The following is a 15,288-nucleotide window of genomic DNA, read 5'->3' on the forward strand; positions in this document are numbered from 1 at the left end:
CTCTGTGTGTGTGTGTGTGTGTGTGTGTGTGTGTGTGTGTGTGTGTGTTATCTTTTTAAAAGGATAAACATATAAAAGAAGCATTAGTCTTGGACAGTTCACTAAGGAGAAACACAAAAGGAAAGGGAGAAATATAGAAGAGGGTACAGTTAATGCTTTCATTCAAGTAAATGAGCATTCCTATGCATGGAAAAATACCTTGTTTGGCCACTGTTCCCACCGCAGTTACATTACTAACTAGAATTCCCCTGTAGCGAAGGAGAAGACCTTACATATAACCTTTTCTGCTATGTACACCTATGGTATCCAGAGCTTTTGCTGTTGCAGCTTCTAGGCTGTAGAACCTACACACACACACACACACACACACACACACACACACACACACACTCCATTAAGATATCAAAGGTGGAAATGCCCTATCAACAAAACATTGTAACCTCTGGTTCTTGGCTCCCACCTATAGAAGGTCTGTCTTCTTCCTGTGTTGTGTCATCAGATGGCTGGTTAATATTACCTGAGTCACTCAATGAGCTTGATCCATTCTGAGCTGTAGGAGGAGAGGTGTTATGGTAGAATGACCGTATATTAAACTTTCCCTGTTTTGTATTCCAAGTGCTCTCCCTTTGCCAGCTCAGTGTTTGCTTGCTGTCTCCTGAGTAGGGAGGGGAGCAGACGTCACAGCAGAAGAGGTGGATAAGGAAGTCAGTCCACCTTTTAAAACTTTCCAGTGAGAGGAATCGGTTTGCAGTTACTTGCAGACTTTTCAGACGGCTCATTGACCTACTGGCTGCAGGCCCAGCATGGAGGAAGGGAGTGGAATATTGAAAGAGGGTTTTCTCGTTAAAAAGGTAAGGTGCTGTCAATGTTATCTCCAGGTGGTATTAGACTTCAACCTCCTTGTTTAAAAAACAAAGTGCTGGCCTTTCTTTGGACAGAAAGTGAGTTATAAGTCTTAGAAATAAGTAATGTGTTCTCTGACTGCTTTTCAGAGATAGAAAAGTCCCTCTTCGTCGCCAGGCAAAGGGTGTGTGTGAGCCGGGTTGGGTACAACATGCCATGCTAACTTTCTGCTAACATTCCTCTCCTGCTCTGACCTGCCACAGCTCATTTACTGTCAGGTCTGGTCTTGCATGCAATTCTTCTCAAATTCATCCTCTTGAGCTGATTCCAGACCCGTGGCTCCCAGCACTCCACAATCATTGCTTTTTTGTTGCAAGCTACAAATGGAATTACGATTGACTTTTCATACTATCAGGAGTATTGTGTGTACACCCTGCTATATTCCATCCAGAACAGTGTGTGTGATGTAAAGTGCTGTGGGTGGAGTGTTTGAATTTTGGCACACATGGACTATAACCCTTGTGGGTACTATTTTATGACTCTGTTTATTTTTCTAACTCAGACTTCTAATTAGTGCCAACATTATTTTCCCACTATGTTTATTATGATTATTTTAATAGCTAATGCTAGAATTCCCTTATGCTAGTACAATGTAATTTATATTATTGTCCAATTGGCTAGTAGCCTATTTCTATTTAAGCAAATCTTGTTCTGATCTTCACTCAACTTTGCCCAGGTTGCACATTTGTTACAGGGAATATCACATTTTCTGAACTTCTAGGGGCTGTCTATATGTTTTAAAACCCCTGCGTTGAGTGCGCAGTGGCTTTGCATCAGTTATACAATGGAGCAGCCACTTCACAGCCACTGTGGGGCTTTCCCACATAACTTTGCATTGGAAAAGTCGTTCCCGGGTGGAAGGCGACTTCTGATTGGTTGTCAGAAGCAAGGCATAAGGCAGGTGGCAGGCCCAATAAGCCAAATAGCTGCTGGAAAGCTCGTGCTGCATCCTCCAGTTAAGATTACTCACTGCCATTCCACAGCAGCGATACCATGGGGTTTGGCAGCAGAGCGGCACCAACATGGCGCCCTGAAGCTAGGATCTAAGTGCATTATTTTGTACTGAAGGAAATGTCATATTTTGCATGGAGAATTCCTCTATAGCCTTTGTAAAAGCAGCGTGGGTTGTGGTTGTGCAAATGTGACTGGGTAACTGTTGAGTGTGTTTTTGTGATGCTGAGCAGCATAATTCCACTTGTGCTTGATTGCACTTGCTTAATCATGCCAGATCCACTTGAATTTTAGTTTTAGGATTTGTTTTTTAAAAGTTGCTTGTAGGCTGTGTGTGTGCTGATCCGCTGCTGAACTTGGGCACATCTGATCTGGCAATATTTTATTTAAAGGAGTGAAAGTCAGCATCAAGGCTGCTTCACTACAAAAAGGGATAGCCCTGCATGTTGGGCATGCAGCTGTTATGACTGGATGGGTTAATTCTAGGAGCATGGTGAAATAGCTAAAAAGCATTTGGGGGATGCCTTGAATATGTAGAAAATCCCAGAAGGCCAGGATTTAAAGCCCTACAGTTCAAGAGCAGAAAAACAGTCCTACAACTCCCAGCATCCTCCAGCTGGCTGGGGAATGCTGGGAGTTATAGGACTGTTTTTCTGTCTAAATATGCATAAGATTTCGCCCTAAAGTTTATGAATTACAATGAGTATAAAGTGCATGCATGTGCAACACCAAAGCAGATATACGTTCTTAAGCTGTCCCTAAAATTACTACTTTTGGTTTGCAGGGCCATGTTGTCCACAACTGGAAAGCAAGATGGTTTGTTCTTCTCCAAGACAGGCTGCTCTATTATAAAGTTGTGGGAGGAAAGAAGGAGTCTTCTCCAAAGGGCAGGATTCTTCTAGATGGCTGCACTATCACCTGCCCATGTTTAGAATACGAGAACAGGCCGGTATGTCCAAAGCTGTACCCATTTGTTATAGACTATTATTGTTTTGATGGCTCTAGAAAATTCAGAACAAATTGAATGTCACTTTGAAATGTGTATCTTATCATAAGTACAGTCACATGAACAAAACCAATTTTTCATAATCTTGATCTGGGAGAGTGTGTGATCACATCTGCTTATGACTGGAGCAATACAGCTGTTTGAGATCTCTCTTTTCCTCCTTACCTTGTTAGAATTTCAAATAAACTTTTGAGTGATATAGGACATTCTGGCAATGAATATAAATCCTGTTTTTTCTTGTGGTGTTCTTTTGCAGTCGGTCATTAAACTGAGGACAAAAACCAATACAGAATATTTCCTAGACTCTTGCTCTCGCGAAGAGCGTGACTCTTGGGCTTTAGATATAACTGGTGCTATTCATGCTGGCAATCCAGTGCAAGTTCAGCAGCTTCACCTCATGAAAAATTCCTTCAAACTGCCTTCAAATATCAGCCTGAAGTAAGTGTTAAAGAATCCCTCAATCTGCTTTCCTACAATTTGGTGTGTGCGCTTGCTTGCTTGCTTGCTTGCTTTAAAGGGCCACCTTTAAACCTGCCACCTCTTTTCCATTTTCCCACACCCCAGCCTTGGGATCAATTTGGGAAACCCCTGTGAATGTATCTTCCCACTGAACACTTTGCTATAAATGCCATTATTTTTTCTGCCTGGTTCACACACGCATGTACAACAGTTGATTTCTCAACACATATTTAATCTAACCTTGCTGACTGGCAGCTGCATGTGAGCTAATTCCCTCAAAAAGCATTGCCTCTCAGGTAACGTGAGATTTGTCTTTGCTAATCTATTCAGAGATGCAAGTTTTCACAGTCACCAGATGCCTGGAACATCCATGCACAAACCAGCCCTATGAATGCACCTTATATTCCAACAGTATCCCATGATGTCATTCAGTTCTACCAGGGCTGGGCACTTTGCTATCAACTTTGTCAAATGTTGCCTTCTTCACAAAGAGATCATCTTCACAATGCGTATTCCGGCAGGCCTATCCAGTGAAATTTTAGAATGTTTTTAGGATATTTTAAGGATATTTTAATCATGTATGCTATGTTTTTAATCAGTTTTTAATGTGTTTTATATTCACTGTTGTTCCCTGCCTTGATCCAAGCGGAGAGGCGAGTAAGAAATAAATTATTATTATTATTATTATTATTATTATTATTATTATTATTAGGGTTGTAGTGACAAATGGGCTATTACTAAGTGCCATTAGCTTGGAGGATGATCTAAAGAACTGGCTGCAGTATTCCATAAATGTATGCTGCTCCTGAGCATCAGGACTCTCTGGAATGGGAAGTGACAGTGAAAGCTGGTGGCTCCAAGTTCAGTGGGGTGGTGAATCTGCCCCGTGTGTCAGTCAGAACTAGTCAGACTTCTAAAAGAGCTATCCAAGGTACTGACTTTTACTGACTGAAATCTATAGAAAGTTCACTGCTCTATTGACCTCCGAGCCACCAGCCTCCACTGGCAATGAAGTTTAGAAGGCTTTAAAAGGGGATTGGATAAATTCCTGTAGGAGAAGGCTCTCAATGGCTACTAGTCTTGATGGCTGAGTGCAGCCTCCAGTATCAGATGCAATAAGCCTATATATATACCAGTTGCTGGGGAACATGGGTGGGAAGGTGTTATTGCACTGTGTCCTACTTCTGGGTCCCTAGTTGACAGCTGGTTGGCCACTGTGAGCTCCATCAGATGAGCGTTTTATTGCATGCTCATTAATGAGTAGTCATGGATTTTCGCAGGTCCCTCTGATGATGTTGCTTGCCTCCTGCCCCTTCTTGCCTTCTTCACACCACAAAAAAACACCCCAGTAAGTCCGACTTAAAATAAAGATGGAAGTTGCCACTAACTCCTGTTGTGTGCAGGAGAAGCAGCGGGATCAAAACAGTCCACTGAATGGGCCACATGCACATTGTTTACTTCCTCTTTCAAAAGAGGAAGTAATACGGGACAAACACATGGGCAGAGAAACGACAGTAAGCAAATGCGATTTCCCCCTGTGTGATGATGCTCTGTGTGAACAGAATGCTGGACTAGATGGACCCTTGGTCTGATCCAGCATGGCTCTTCTTATGTTCTTAAGCATGGAGAACTGCAGCCAGGGGGTGGATGTGTGGGTGGAATTGGCAGAAATTGATGATTCCTACCTGTGCTTAAGCAGAATTGCCTTCCACTCATGCCTGGAGTGCTTCAGTTTTCTTAGTTGAGACTGAGGAATGTTGATAACTTGACAGAACTGGTTTTTCTGTTTGCTTAACACTAACCCTGTTCTTGTTCTTTCCCCCAGTCACATCATAGACAAAATGCATGACAACAGCAACGGAATTAAGCTAACACCCAACACAGGACAAGGCAGCACATATAAAGAAAGCTTTACAGGTATACAAAGCCCTCATTGCCAGTCTCCTGCTACTTCAGTATTCTTCAATGCAAAAGGAAGTTGCTTTCTGCATGGCTGACCAACGTACAGCTTCAGGGCCTATTTTCATTAGTATGGCAAAGCCCGGGGACATGAGAAATAATAAAGAATGTGTGTCTCCTTCCACACCCCCAGCAGCAACAGTCAGGCCCCACATGTCAGGGCTTAGGTGGAAATACTTCCTCAGCCGGTGTGATATAAATGGTTAGAGCGTTGGACTAGGACAAAAGAGTTTCAGGTTCAAATCCCTACTCTTGAGCTGGGAACTAGGAGCCATAGAACAAGCCAGAAGTCAGGACCAAAGAATAAGAACGAAATGATAAACCAGGCAATAGGGCTGAGAATCACGCCAGAAGTCGGGTCTGAAGAATAACCACACTGGATCCCGGGGAGATCTTATTGCTTGAACAATTATTATTGTTCAAGCAATTGTTGCAGCTAAGCAACAATTATTGCTTAGCTGCAACAGGAAGTCCTTTTATACCTCTTTCTGCCCAGGAGGCTCCTATGGTGTGTTAGGGTGGGCAGAGTCCAGGGCTTCTACTTTACTTGGAGAGCTGCCACTTGCAGTTCAATGCTTTACCACTCGGGGCAGCTGTACACAGATGAAGTAGCTCCTGACTGAGTGGCTTTGGGTTGTTAAGAGAATATAATAGGAGAGGGAAGACCTATGTAAACACCTCCTTGGAGGAGGGGCAGGATAGAAATGTAAGGAGAGAAATAGTCTTGAACCCCAACAACTCTGACTTTGATATTACGTAGTTCCTCTCTTTCATGCACACACATCCATGTGCCATGACCTTCCTCTTCTGGGGCAGTATCCAGTGGCGCTAGTGAAACAGGAAGCTAGTGATTCTAGAAGCAGCTGGAAACAGCAGAATTTTTTTCTTCTGGAACAGGGCAAGTCAATGGAGTTTGCAGAAGGGAATTCTGTGGATCTGGCCTGTTCCAGAAATGAGCGTTTCCACTCATTTCCAGGGTGGCTGTAGGAAATGCTAGTTCCTGTTGTACTAGTAATGAGTCCCATGGGCACAGTGGAACTAGCAGAGGCACAGTGGCATTATTGGATACTGCCCTTTCTCTGCTATCTCTATAACCACCCAACTCAGTCTCTTCTTCTTGGACTTGAACCCAAGTCTCAGACCCGAAATGTATGTTATGGGGATGCCACCATGTGATTGCCACTCCCCTCAGTCTCTCTGGTAAAGTTTAGTAACCGACACTGACATAATGTCACCACTCAAAGTTCCCTCCTGTATTTTGTTAGCTGATGCTTGCAGGGGAGAGGAAGGGGGAAACACTATGTGGAGATATCCTGTCATCTTCTATCTCTTAACTAGACATTATTGGCAAGATGTAGGGTGGCATCCCCCAAATTCTCTAGCTTGCCTTGGTCCAAAGCATTCCAGAAGGGAGAAAGTGGAATATGGTTATCCAGAAAGACTGGGTTGCCTGACCTAAGTTCTAGAAATGCGCAAGCAAATATATCACCTTCAGGCTGGGTAGGTGAGTCCCTTTTTAATTTAAGACAGTTTCTTTATGAAAAGGTTTAATAGACGCATCTGTCTCTGTATATCTTGACGGTAGGAGGCTAGCTGCATATCATTCTTGCCCCCCTTAAGAACTGCCATTCTTCTTCTTTGCAGGCTCTATGATGGTGGACTGGCTGATTTCCAATAGTTTTGCAGCCTCCCGGCTAGAGGCAGTTACATTGGCCTCTATGCTGATGGAAGAAAATTTCATCAAGCCTGTGGGAGCCCGGAGTGTTGAAGCCATAAGAAATGGTGATCTGGCGGAGCAGTTTTTAGATGACTCTACAGCACTGTACACATTTGTAAGTGAAGTGATTTCTGTGACCCTTTGTGTAGGCATGATAATGAAAGTCAGTTTCTGCCTGTCTGTCATTATTTGTTAGGGCCAGAGCCAAATGCCCTCTTGTAGGTGCCTTCCTACATCTGTGGACCTTTCTGTGGCATGCTTACCTGTTGGGTGTGGTGGCAGGGTGCAATGGGTGGCTGTGTGCCGCCTGCCTTTTAATTTCTCACAATGCCCCAGAGTGATGCACTGCGAGTAATTAAAATAGTGGATGGCTCATAGACCTAGCTGCCTGGTAAGAGGGGCTCAGGGCTGTTGTCAGCAGGATGCTGGGGCCCCAGCAGGGATGCTGGGGCCCCAGCAGTTGCCTGAGTGTGCTGGATGCCAGCACCAGTCCTGGGCCCAATGTGTACGGAAACACATTCAGAAGCATTTCTGGTTTTATCTGGATTTTCAAGAAATTGGCTTTGGTCCCTCAGCAGCACACAAAGCAAGAAAAGTTGACTGTGCACTACCTAAAAAAATCTGCTTTCAAAGATCAAACCTCAATTTAATATGCCTTACTTTGGGATTGGGTGGGTGAAGTCCTTCCAGTTGAACTAAACATCATCAACTGCTTAGATGCAGCTCAGCAAATAAGAGAGGCTCGTTCCCTGTCCATGCGCCCTTGGTCGGAGAGTTTACTGAAAGCGCTGAATTAAGCCCCTGTAGTTTACCCCATACCTCTCCCCTCTCATTCACCATTGAGATATTGTGGCAAGAGTGCTATTGCACTATTGTGAATGTTTGAAACAGCGCTACTGCGGTATTGTGAATGAGAAAAACACTAGATATTGTGAATGGGAGAGCAGGCTACTGCACTATTGTGAATGGGAAGTGGTACTGTCCAAAAGTGCCCTATTCCAAGTGGGGGAAAAGGGGGAAACCCACCCCTTGACCCAGGATCCAGAAGGAGCTACAGGCATGCCCAGGATGTAATAGTGGGCGGCAGGGCACACTGCAAACAAACTGCTCAGGAGCCGCATTTAAGGGAAAACAATGAACTAAAATGACACTGCGAAATTGCACCTTTTCCAGACTGAAGCTGTGGGGTTGCTGCGGGTTGGTGACAGTGTCGTCTGTCAGGAACGATCCCAATGTGCTCTCCCTCCGCATTAAATTGGCCATGTAGATTGGGCCCTGCTGTTTATCACATTGTTTCTGGCCAAAAATGTATTTATTTAGAATATTTTGGGATTGCCCTCTGCTCAGTGAGCATTTAAAGTGAAGTACAAATATGAAGAATAAAATACATGAGTTACTAAACAACGTTTTGTTCAATAAAACTAGGAATTAATAAAAACAGAGAAGTGTTAACTATTAAGATGGACATTTTCTTTTTTAAATTTTTTTTTTACTGAATTTTATTTTAATACATTATAAACATTCATTATAAACATATAAACCAATAACATAAAAACAAAACAGTCACTGGGTACACTGCATTCTTAGAAATGAATTACTTTTCTGCTGAATTTCTGGATTCCAAGTTGATGTAAAAATTAAATAACTTCCTGTGATTCATTATTAATTATGATCATTCCTTTATACCAAGAAATCCTTCCAACAAAATCCATGGACGTTCTATATTGTTTGAATTATTTGTAAAGTGTATGAAAGCTGCCCAATTTTCATAAAAGCTTCTTGTTTTCAGGCCTTCGTTGCCTAATCTGCCTTGCTAATTTCTCCATTAGATAAAATGGACATTTTTAACTTTGAGGACTGAATATTCCATGTTCATGAAAGCATAAAATCAACACTTTTATATTTCATACTGATTCCACCGCTGCAAAAATGCCATTAACTTTTTTGTAATTTTATATTAATTGCAGGCTGAAAGCTACAAGAAGAAAATCAGCTCCAAAGAAGAGCTTCATCTTAACATTCTTGAACTGAGTGGCACAATTGTAAAACAAGGTTTTTTAATAAAACAGGTGATCATGATTTCTGAAACATGTTGGCAAGCTGAGAAGGGGAGGAAGGGGATGCTATTCTATCTTTTAAAGCTCTTCCTGGAACTGTGATTCTCCGACAGGAGCCCTCTAGCCCCATGCTAAACACTTTTTGAAATTCAGGAAAATTCCAAAGTCCCTTGCAAAGAGGCCTTCAGATGAGCAGCCCCTGGCACCACCAATCAAAAGGCATTGGGACGCTATTCCGCCTTTCCCTCCTTACCAGTTTAGTTGTGGTAAGGAAGAAGTGGTAGGAAAACACAGGAGGGTTACAATGGGAGATAACTATGTCTGGATCCCACGTAAAAATCTGTGTTTGAGGCAAGGGGGTTGCACAATAGGAGCCTCATCTTGATCCTCTGTTCCAAGAAACAATCAGTGGTTCCTTTAAGGCAGCCTTCCTCAACCTGGGGCACTCCAGATGTGTTGGACTACAACTCCCAGAATGCCGGCTGGGACATTCTGGGAGATGCAGTCCAACACATCTGGCGCGCCCCAGGTTGAGGAAGGCTGCTCTAAGGGGCTGTCTTCATGGCGCCAGGTTGGCACTGCCTCCCTCCTCGACCCCGTGCTTTCCCTCTCCCAAGGTGGTAGTGGGTAATCCCAATGCTGAGGAGGGAATGCAGGGTTTCTGGGTGGACATCCGGGTCCCGGAGCCACCAGATTGGCCCCAGATTGGCTGCGGAGCGACGTTACTTAGTGGAAGCCCCATGCTGACGTCTCTCCCTTTGAAAAAGTCCGGGTAAATTGCAGGGAAGCCCCATGGTGGCTGTGAACCTTGCATCATCTAACCAACGGGGTGCAGATCCACAGTCACTGCCGGGCTTTCCCCGCATGTAGACAGCCTGGGTGTACCTGATATTGCTTTGCATTTTATCCTGATTCTGAAGAAAATTTGGCTCACCGAGATGTGCAATTGAACAAAGTATAAAATTACTATCCAGACAGACCAGCTTTAACTTTTGTTGTTTCAGGAAAGGAAGTTGATATAGGCACAGATATCTAGTGGCTCAGTTAAAACTTCTATTGTGTGTCTAACTTGGCGGTCTTGATGGCCCCGCATTGGCACCACGTTCCCCCAGAAATCTCATGCTTTCGCTCCTCCGGGGTTGCACTGGGTGGTATTGGTTATTGGGCGGTATAAAAATGCAATAAATAAATAAATAGCTTGCAAAGGAATGAGCATGGGGTTTACAGCTGCCACCCCCATCCCTCCCTGGCTTTCCCCCTTACCCCTTGTAAAACACAAAAATTCTCCTCTTCCAAAGGGAAACCTTTCTTCCCATGCTGGTGTGACATTACACCAGCCATTCAGCTTGCTGGCCTGCCCCCTCCTCCTCCTGCGGCTTCTGGTGACCAATAGGAGGTAACTTTCTGCCCAGGAACGCCCCCAGAGTGGCTCTGAGCCAGGACAGACTGACAGAAGAGCCGGTCTGACCTCGCTCTGGCTGGAAAAGTCAGGGTAAGTCCCTGACTTTTCAGCCGTCCATCTTCGCCACTTTGCTCTCGGGTGGCATTGAATATGTGGCTGCATCCTCTAACCAACGTTGTGCAGATTCGGAGCCACCCCGGGGGCAAAGAAGATGTCCAGACAGTCCTTGGACGAAACACTAAGTCTCAGCTCAATCTGCCTCACAGGGCTGTTGTGAAGATGAAATGTGGCAAGCAGATAATGAAAAATGTTTCATGTTGCTACAGATCAACAGCTGATTTGAGAAGACTATTTTATGAGAGAAGGAAGGTTAAGGGCTCAGCCCTATTCATATTTAGACAGAAAGAAGACCTACCACTCCCAGTTTTCCTTAGCCAGCATTGGACTTGTTGGACCTTTTTCTGTCTAAACATGCATAGGAATGTGCCCTAAGTGTATTTCATCTTTTCAACTTTTAGGGGCACAAGAGGAAAAACTGGAAGGTGAGGCGCTTTGTCCTGAGGGCTGATCCTGCTTTTCTACACTATTATGACCCCACAAAGGTGAGATGATAGGCAATACTTGAAGTTAGAGTGTGTGTGTGTGTGTGTGTGTGTGTGTGTGTAAGTAACTTTGCCTTTTTATACAAGAGATCTGAAATCTTATTCAAAGAACCATGTGATTTTTGGATTTGAGTGAGGCTCAGACCCTGAGTTGTGTCCACATTAGCCCCAAAAGTGGCACCCTGAAATACAACCAACCCAAGTGATTTGCACTGAGCTATGGTTCAGTTCCATATCAGATGTAGGTTGTCATGCCCATGCTATGGAAGTATGCTGTTCTAGCACTATTCTGTCAGAAACTGTCTGATGCCATCTTGTTTTTGTAACAACAGCCCTTTATCCAAACTTCCAGGGCTTCATCTTGACGAGCACGGGAGGAAAGCACAATGCTCTTATTTTCCGCAGTATGATGAAAATTGGCTCTTCTCTATCAGTGTTATATAGCAGAGCTGTTTGTCCCAAAAACCTGGATTTTCAGTGTGGGAAAACATACTTCTGGGGGGTGGGGGGTATGGCAAAAATCCCAAGTTATCCAAGGCAGGATCTGAGGGGAGAATGTGTGCATTTGTGGAGGGAGCTCTTATCCTTTACTTTGCTGATACACAGCTGTGCATCTCCCGTTTATAAAAATAGAGTTTTGCTGTGCTCCCTGACAGTTTGCTGGAATGGCGTGAAATGGGTGGGTGTGCTCTGCCTATGAGAGCACCCCACCCCAATTTCGCCCCATTAGAGCAAACTGTGGGGGAACGCAGCAGATATCTATTTTTATAAACTGGAGATGCACAACTGTGCATCAGTAAAGTAAAGGATAAAAGCTCCCTCCACAAATGTGCAGTTTTGGACATAAATTGGGGTGAATTAACGCAGCACCAGAGAAGTTAACTAACACAACCTGCCCACTACCCGGCTTCTGGCAACCAATCAGGGGTCACCATCCACCCCCGGCTCTACCCTGGAGCAAGGTCACATGGTGGAAGGGCTGTGGTGAATTTGCTTTGAAGAAAAAAGTCGGGATAAGTTCCCGACTTTTTTACCATGCTGCTTCGACAAAATGCCCCAACATGGCTGCAAGTTGGCAGTTGCGTGTATAACTGACCCTGTGCCACTGTGCAGCCACTGCGGGGCTTAGAAGACATATAAACAGTTCTGGTGCTCTTTATTGCCCTCTCTGGTAGCCTGAGAAAATGCATCCCTGGCTATTTCTATATATTTCAGATGCAGAATCCAAACAAGCAGTCCATTGTGCTTGCTTCAGGAGCAGTAACTGAGCCGTGAAATCTCTTAGCCCTGATCTGGGAAGCACAAAGTACCTTGTATCTATTATATCCTCTGTTGGGAGGAGAAGAAAGATCAGGCTTAGCCGTTTTGAATTTCAGGAGAGACTACAGCTCAGTGGAAGAGCACATGCAGGGGATCCCAGGTTCATTTCATGGCATCTCCTTTTTAAAAGCCTCAAGTAGCAGTGGTGATGTAAAAGACCTCGATCTGAGCTCCTGAAGAGACACTGCCAGTCTGAGCTAGGGTGGACATATGCAAAAGAGGACAGGGTCTCTGCGCCATTAATACTTATGTAGAAGAGGACTTTCAGCAGGAATGTGGCTTGCATGACAAGCAATGCCTGCTCAAATTCTGTCTTTTGCACAACTATTAAAGGGACAGAGGCCCTGTCCTCTTTCGCATATCTCCACCCCAGTCAGAGACAATACAGAGCTGGATGGGCTAATAGTCTGACTTGATGGAAGACACCATCCTGTGTTTTCATGATTTCCCTTCAGCTTTGAGTTCAACACCATTATTAAACCATTTTGTTAGGAAGACACAGCTTCTACCAGTAATCAAGAACTAGCATCTGTAGTGAGTCCAACACTGTTGGGAAAGAACTGCAGAGGCATGTACTTGAACAGAAACAGGCTGGAACAAGTTTCAACTATGCTGATGTGGCGATCTATTGCATAGTCATGTCTTCCTTGTGTATGTAAAATGTGTGGCATGGGGAACATATCATTCAGATTCTTTACTTCTCTCTCCCCTCCACCCCTATAGGAAGATAACAGGCCAGTTGGGGGTTTTACTCTCCGTGGCTGCCTTGTCTCTGCATTGGAAGATAATGGAGTCCCAACAGGCAAGTTATAAATGTGCTAGATTGGTTTCTTTTGTTCTCAATCCTTATGTGTGTTTCTTTCTTGTTTATGGATAACACTTAGTATGAACCAGATACTTAAACTGGGATAATGGTAGCCATTATGTTTTCTGGGCCACTTCTCAAATGATGGGAGACTGAAGGGAGTAAATGAAATCCACAGACCTGACGCCCTCCAGTTTTAGCCAAACTATTCCCTTTCTCAACCCAAGGTAGCCTACTAAAAATTATAGCTAAAGAAGTTGCTCCAAAAGTAAGGGTTCAGGCCCCCCTCTTGCCCCGTCTCTTATTTGAGCACTGAACAGAGCAGGATTGGCAAAGAATGACCACGGTGATGGGTTTCTCTGTATACGCAAAGCAGTCTCGTTCCCAGGTTAAGTATACAATTACATGGAGAAAAGAAATGCTGCTTGTTTGTGCAAACTGTTCCTTCACATCACTTGTGAAAACACTTTAAGTCACATAAAGATTAATTTCATATCAGTGCGGTAGACAAAAGCTGACTGCGCTGAGTCATATGGCACAATCAACCGCCCTTATTTTTACCATATTCAAAAGCCCTCTCTGGCAGGATTTTGCTGCTGCTGCAGCAACCGTTTTGCCACTGCGCCTTGCTAACCAGTTGTGTTTTTCTTTTTCTTTGCAGGAGTGAAAGGAAATGTGCAGGGGAACCTCTTCAAAATCATCACAAAGAATGACATTCATTACTACATACAGGCCAGTTGCAAGGCAGAGAGGGCACATTGGATTGAAGCTATCAAAAAGCTAACATAGGAAATGTGCAGAAGTGTGTATATTGGTCAATGGCAAAACTGATGACCTAGGGGATGTCTATATGGCTTCTTTACCCTGAACTAAATGCACAGATTTGCGTTTCAGGACACATGACGCAGCTGCCCATTCGCCGCAGCGCTGGTTTTTTAACCCAATAATGCGCATATTCATAGTTGCGATTTACCGTGACTTTTGGATCAACCTTTGAGTTTGCACTGCATTATAGTTATGTGTCCTTGGGGGAGTTAAATCACATTTTGAAATGTGGGCGTAACTTTGAGGGCAGGACAAAGTGATTGGCCGATTTCCCGCCTTCCCACCTATCGCATCCTCCTCTGGCTGCCTCGTTCCTTCCCACCGTTTTCATGTTGAATTATATGAATCTGCAGAGGTCCACAGATAGATCTTTTAAAATTAAAACAAAGAGGGGGGAATTGGCAGTGAGAGAGAGGAGACGTGTTCAGTCCCCCTCTCGCATCCTCGTCTGTTGCCTCGTTCCTTTCCCCGCTCCGTTTTTCTCCTATATAAATCTAAGGAGCTCCACAGATAAAGCTTTAGCATTTCATAGCCTCAAATGTGCGCATTAATAACTGCTTAAGTGTGACACTCGTTGCCTAGATTCAAATCTACGAAAATTTGGGTTTATATTCAATGAGGAGCAATCCCGTTGTTGTATAGATGGGGGCCTAGATTGCTGCTGTCTGGGTAAAAAGTGGTATATTTTTGAAATGCACAAATGAGTTGTTTCAGTCTAGCATCAAGTATGCACCTGACAAATATATGTAAGCTTTACCATGAAGCAGGAAAGCTTATTACAGTGCACTTATTTCATCCCAAAACTTCTAAATTCTGATGATTTGTGCCTCTTTATGTCAGTTTCTGTATATGGTCCAAGATCATACAATAATTTTCTTGGAACCATTATGAAATTCTGACCTTCATCAGAATAAAGCTAATCTGGTTGACACACTGAGATATAACCTAGTGTTTTAAACCAAGAATGGTGGGAACATCACGCTTGGAGGTCAATTCAGTCCCCTTCCATCTGGAACCCACCAGGATATAAGGTTACTGCTTTATATGTATATAGTTTATGTTTGTTAACTTAAAGATGTTTTAAGTTTTTGGTCTGATTTTTATCTAGTATGTATGAGCCACATATGAGTTATTTCAACTGAAATGTGGTGTATCAATAAAATTCAATTAGTCCTATTGCATGTCTGCTCTGGCTGGCAGCATCTCCCAAGGTTTCAGGCAAGGCCCTTTTTAGGTCTCTGAGATCTTTTAATTACAGACTGATGCTGGGGCCTTACACTTG

The 15,288-nt window shown here is 43.8% G+C and overlaps 1 protein-coding gene across 1 annotated transcript; it reads left to right on the top strand.

Annotated features, from left to right (window-relative positions):
* Nucleotides 1–749: 749 nt before the first annotated feature.
* On the top strand, nucleotides 750–14,014 carry PLEK2 (pleckstrin 2). Its single transcript, XM_063118841.1, has 9 exons — nucleotides 750–851; nucleotides 2,639–2,803; nucleotides 3,117–3,298; nucleotides 5,145–5,236; nucleotides 6,923–7,110; nucleotides 8,963–9,064; nucleotides 10,973–11,056; nucleotides 13,100–13,178; nucleotides 13,843–14,014. The coding sequence occupies exons 1-9, from the start codon at nucleotides 804–806 to the stop codon at nucleotides 13,968–13,970; spliced, it is 1,068 nt and encodes a 355-aa protein (XP_062974911.1). The 5' UTR covers nucleotides 750–803; the 3' UTR covers nucleotides 13,971–14,014.
* The last annotated feature ends 1,274 nt before the right edge of the window (nucleotides 14,015–15,288 follow it).

Source organism: Elgaria multicarinata, chromosome 2 (assembly GCF_023053635.1).
Source record: "Elgaria multicarinata webbii isolate HBS135686 ecotype San Diego chromosome 2, rElgMul1.1.pri, whole genome shotgun sequence".
NCBI lineage: Eukaryota > Metazoa > Chordata > Lepidosauria > Squamata > Anguidae > Elgaria > Elgaria multicarinata.

Excerpts from the sequence above, each read along its gene's own strand:
- PLEK2 (XM_063118841.1), top strand. The coding sequence starts at position 804 with ATGGAGGAAGGGAGTGGAATATTGAAAGAGGGTTTTCTCGTTAAAAAG. Across the intron at positions 9,065-10,972 it reads AAGGTTTTTTAATAAAACAG|GGGCACAAGAGGAAAAACTG; the intron begins GTGATCATGATT and ends TTCAACTTTTAG. Across the intron at positions 11,057-13,099 it reads ACTATTATGACCCCACAAAG|GAAGATAACAGGCCAGTTGG; the intron begins GTGAGATGATAG and ends CCACCCCTATAG.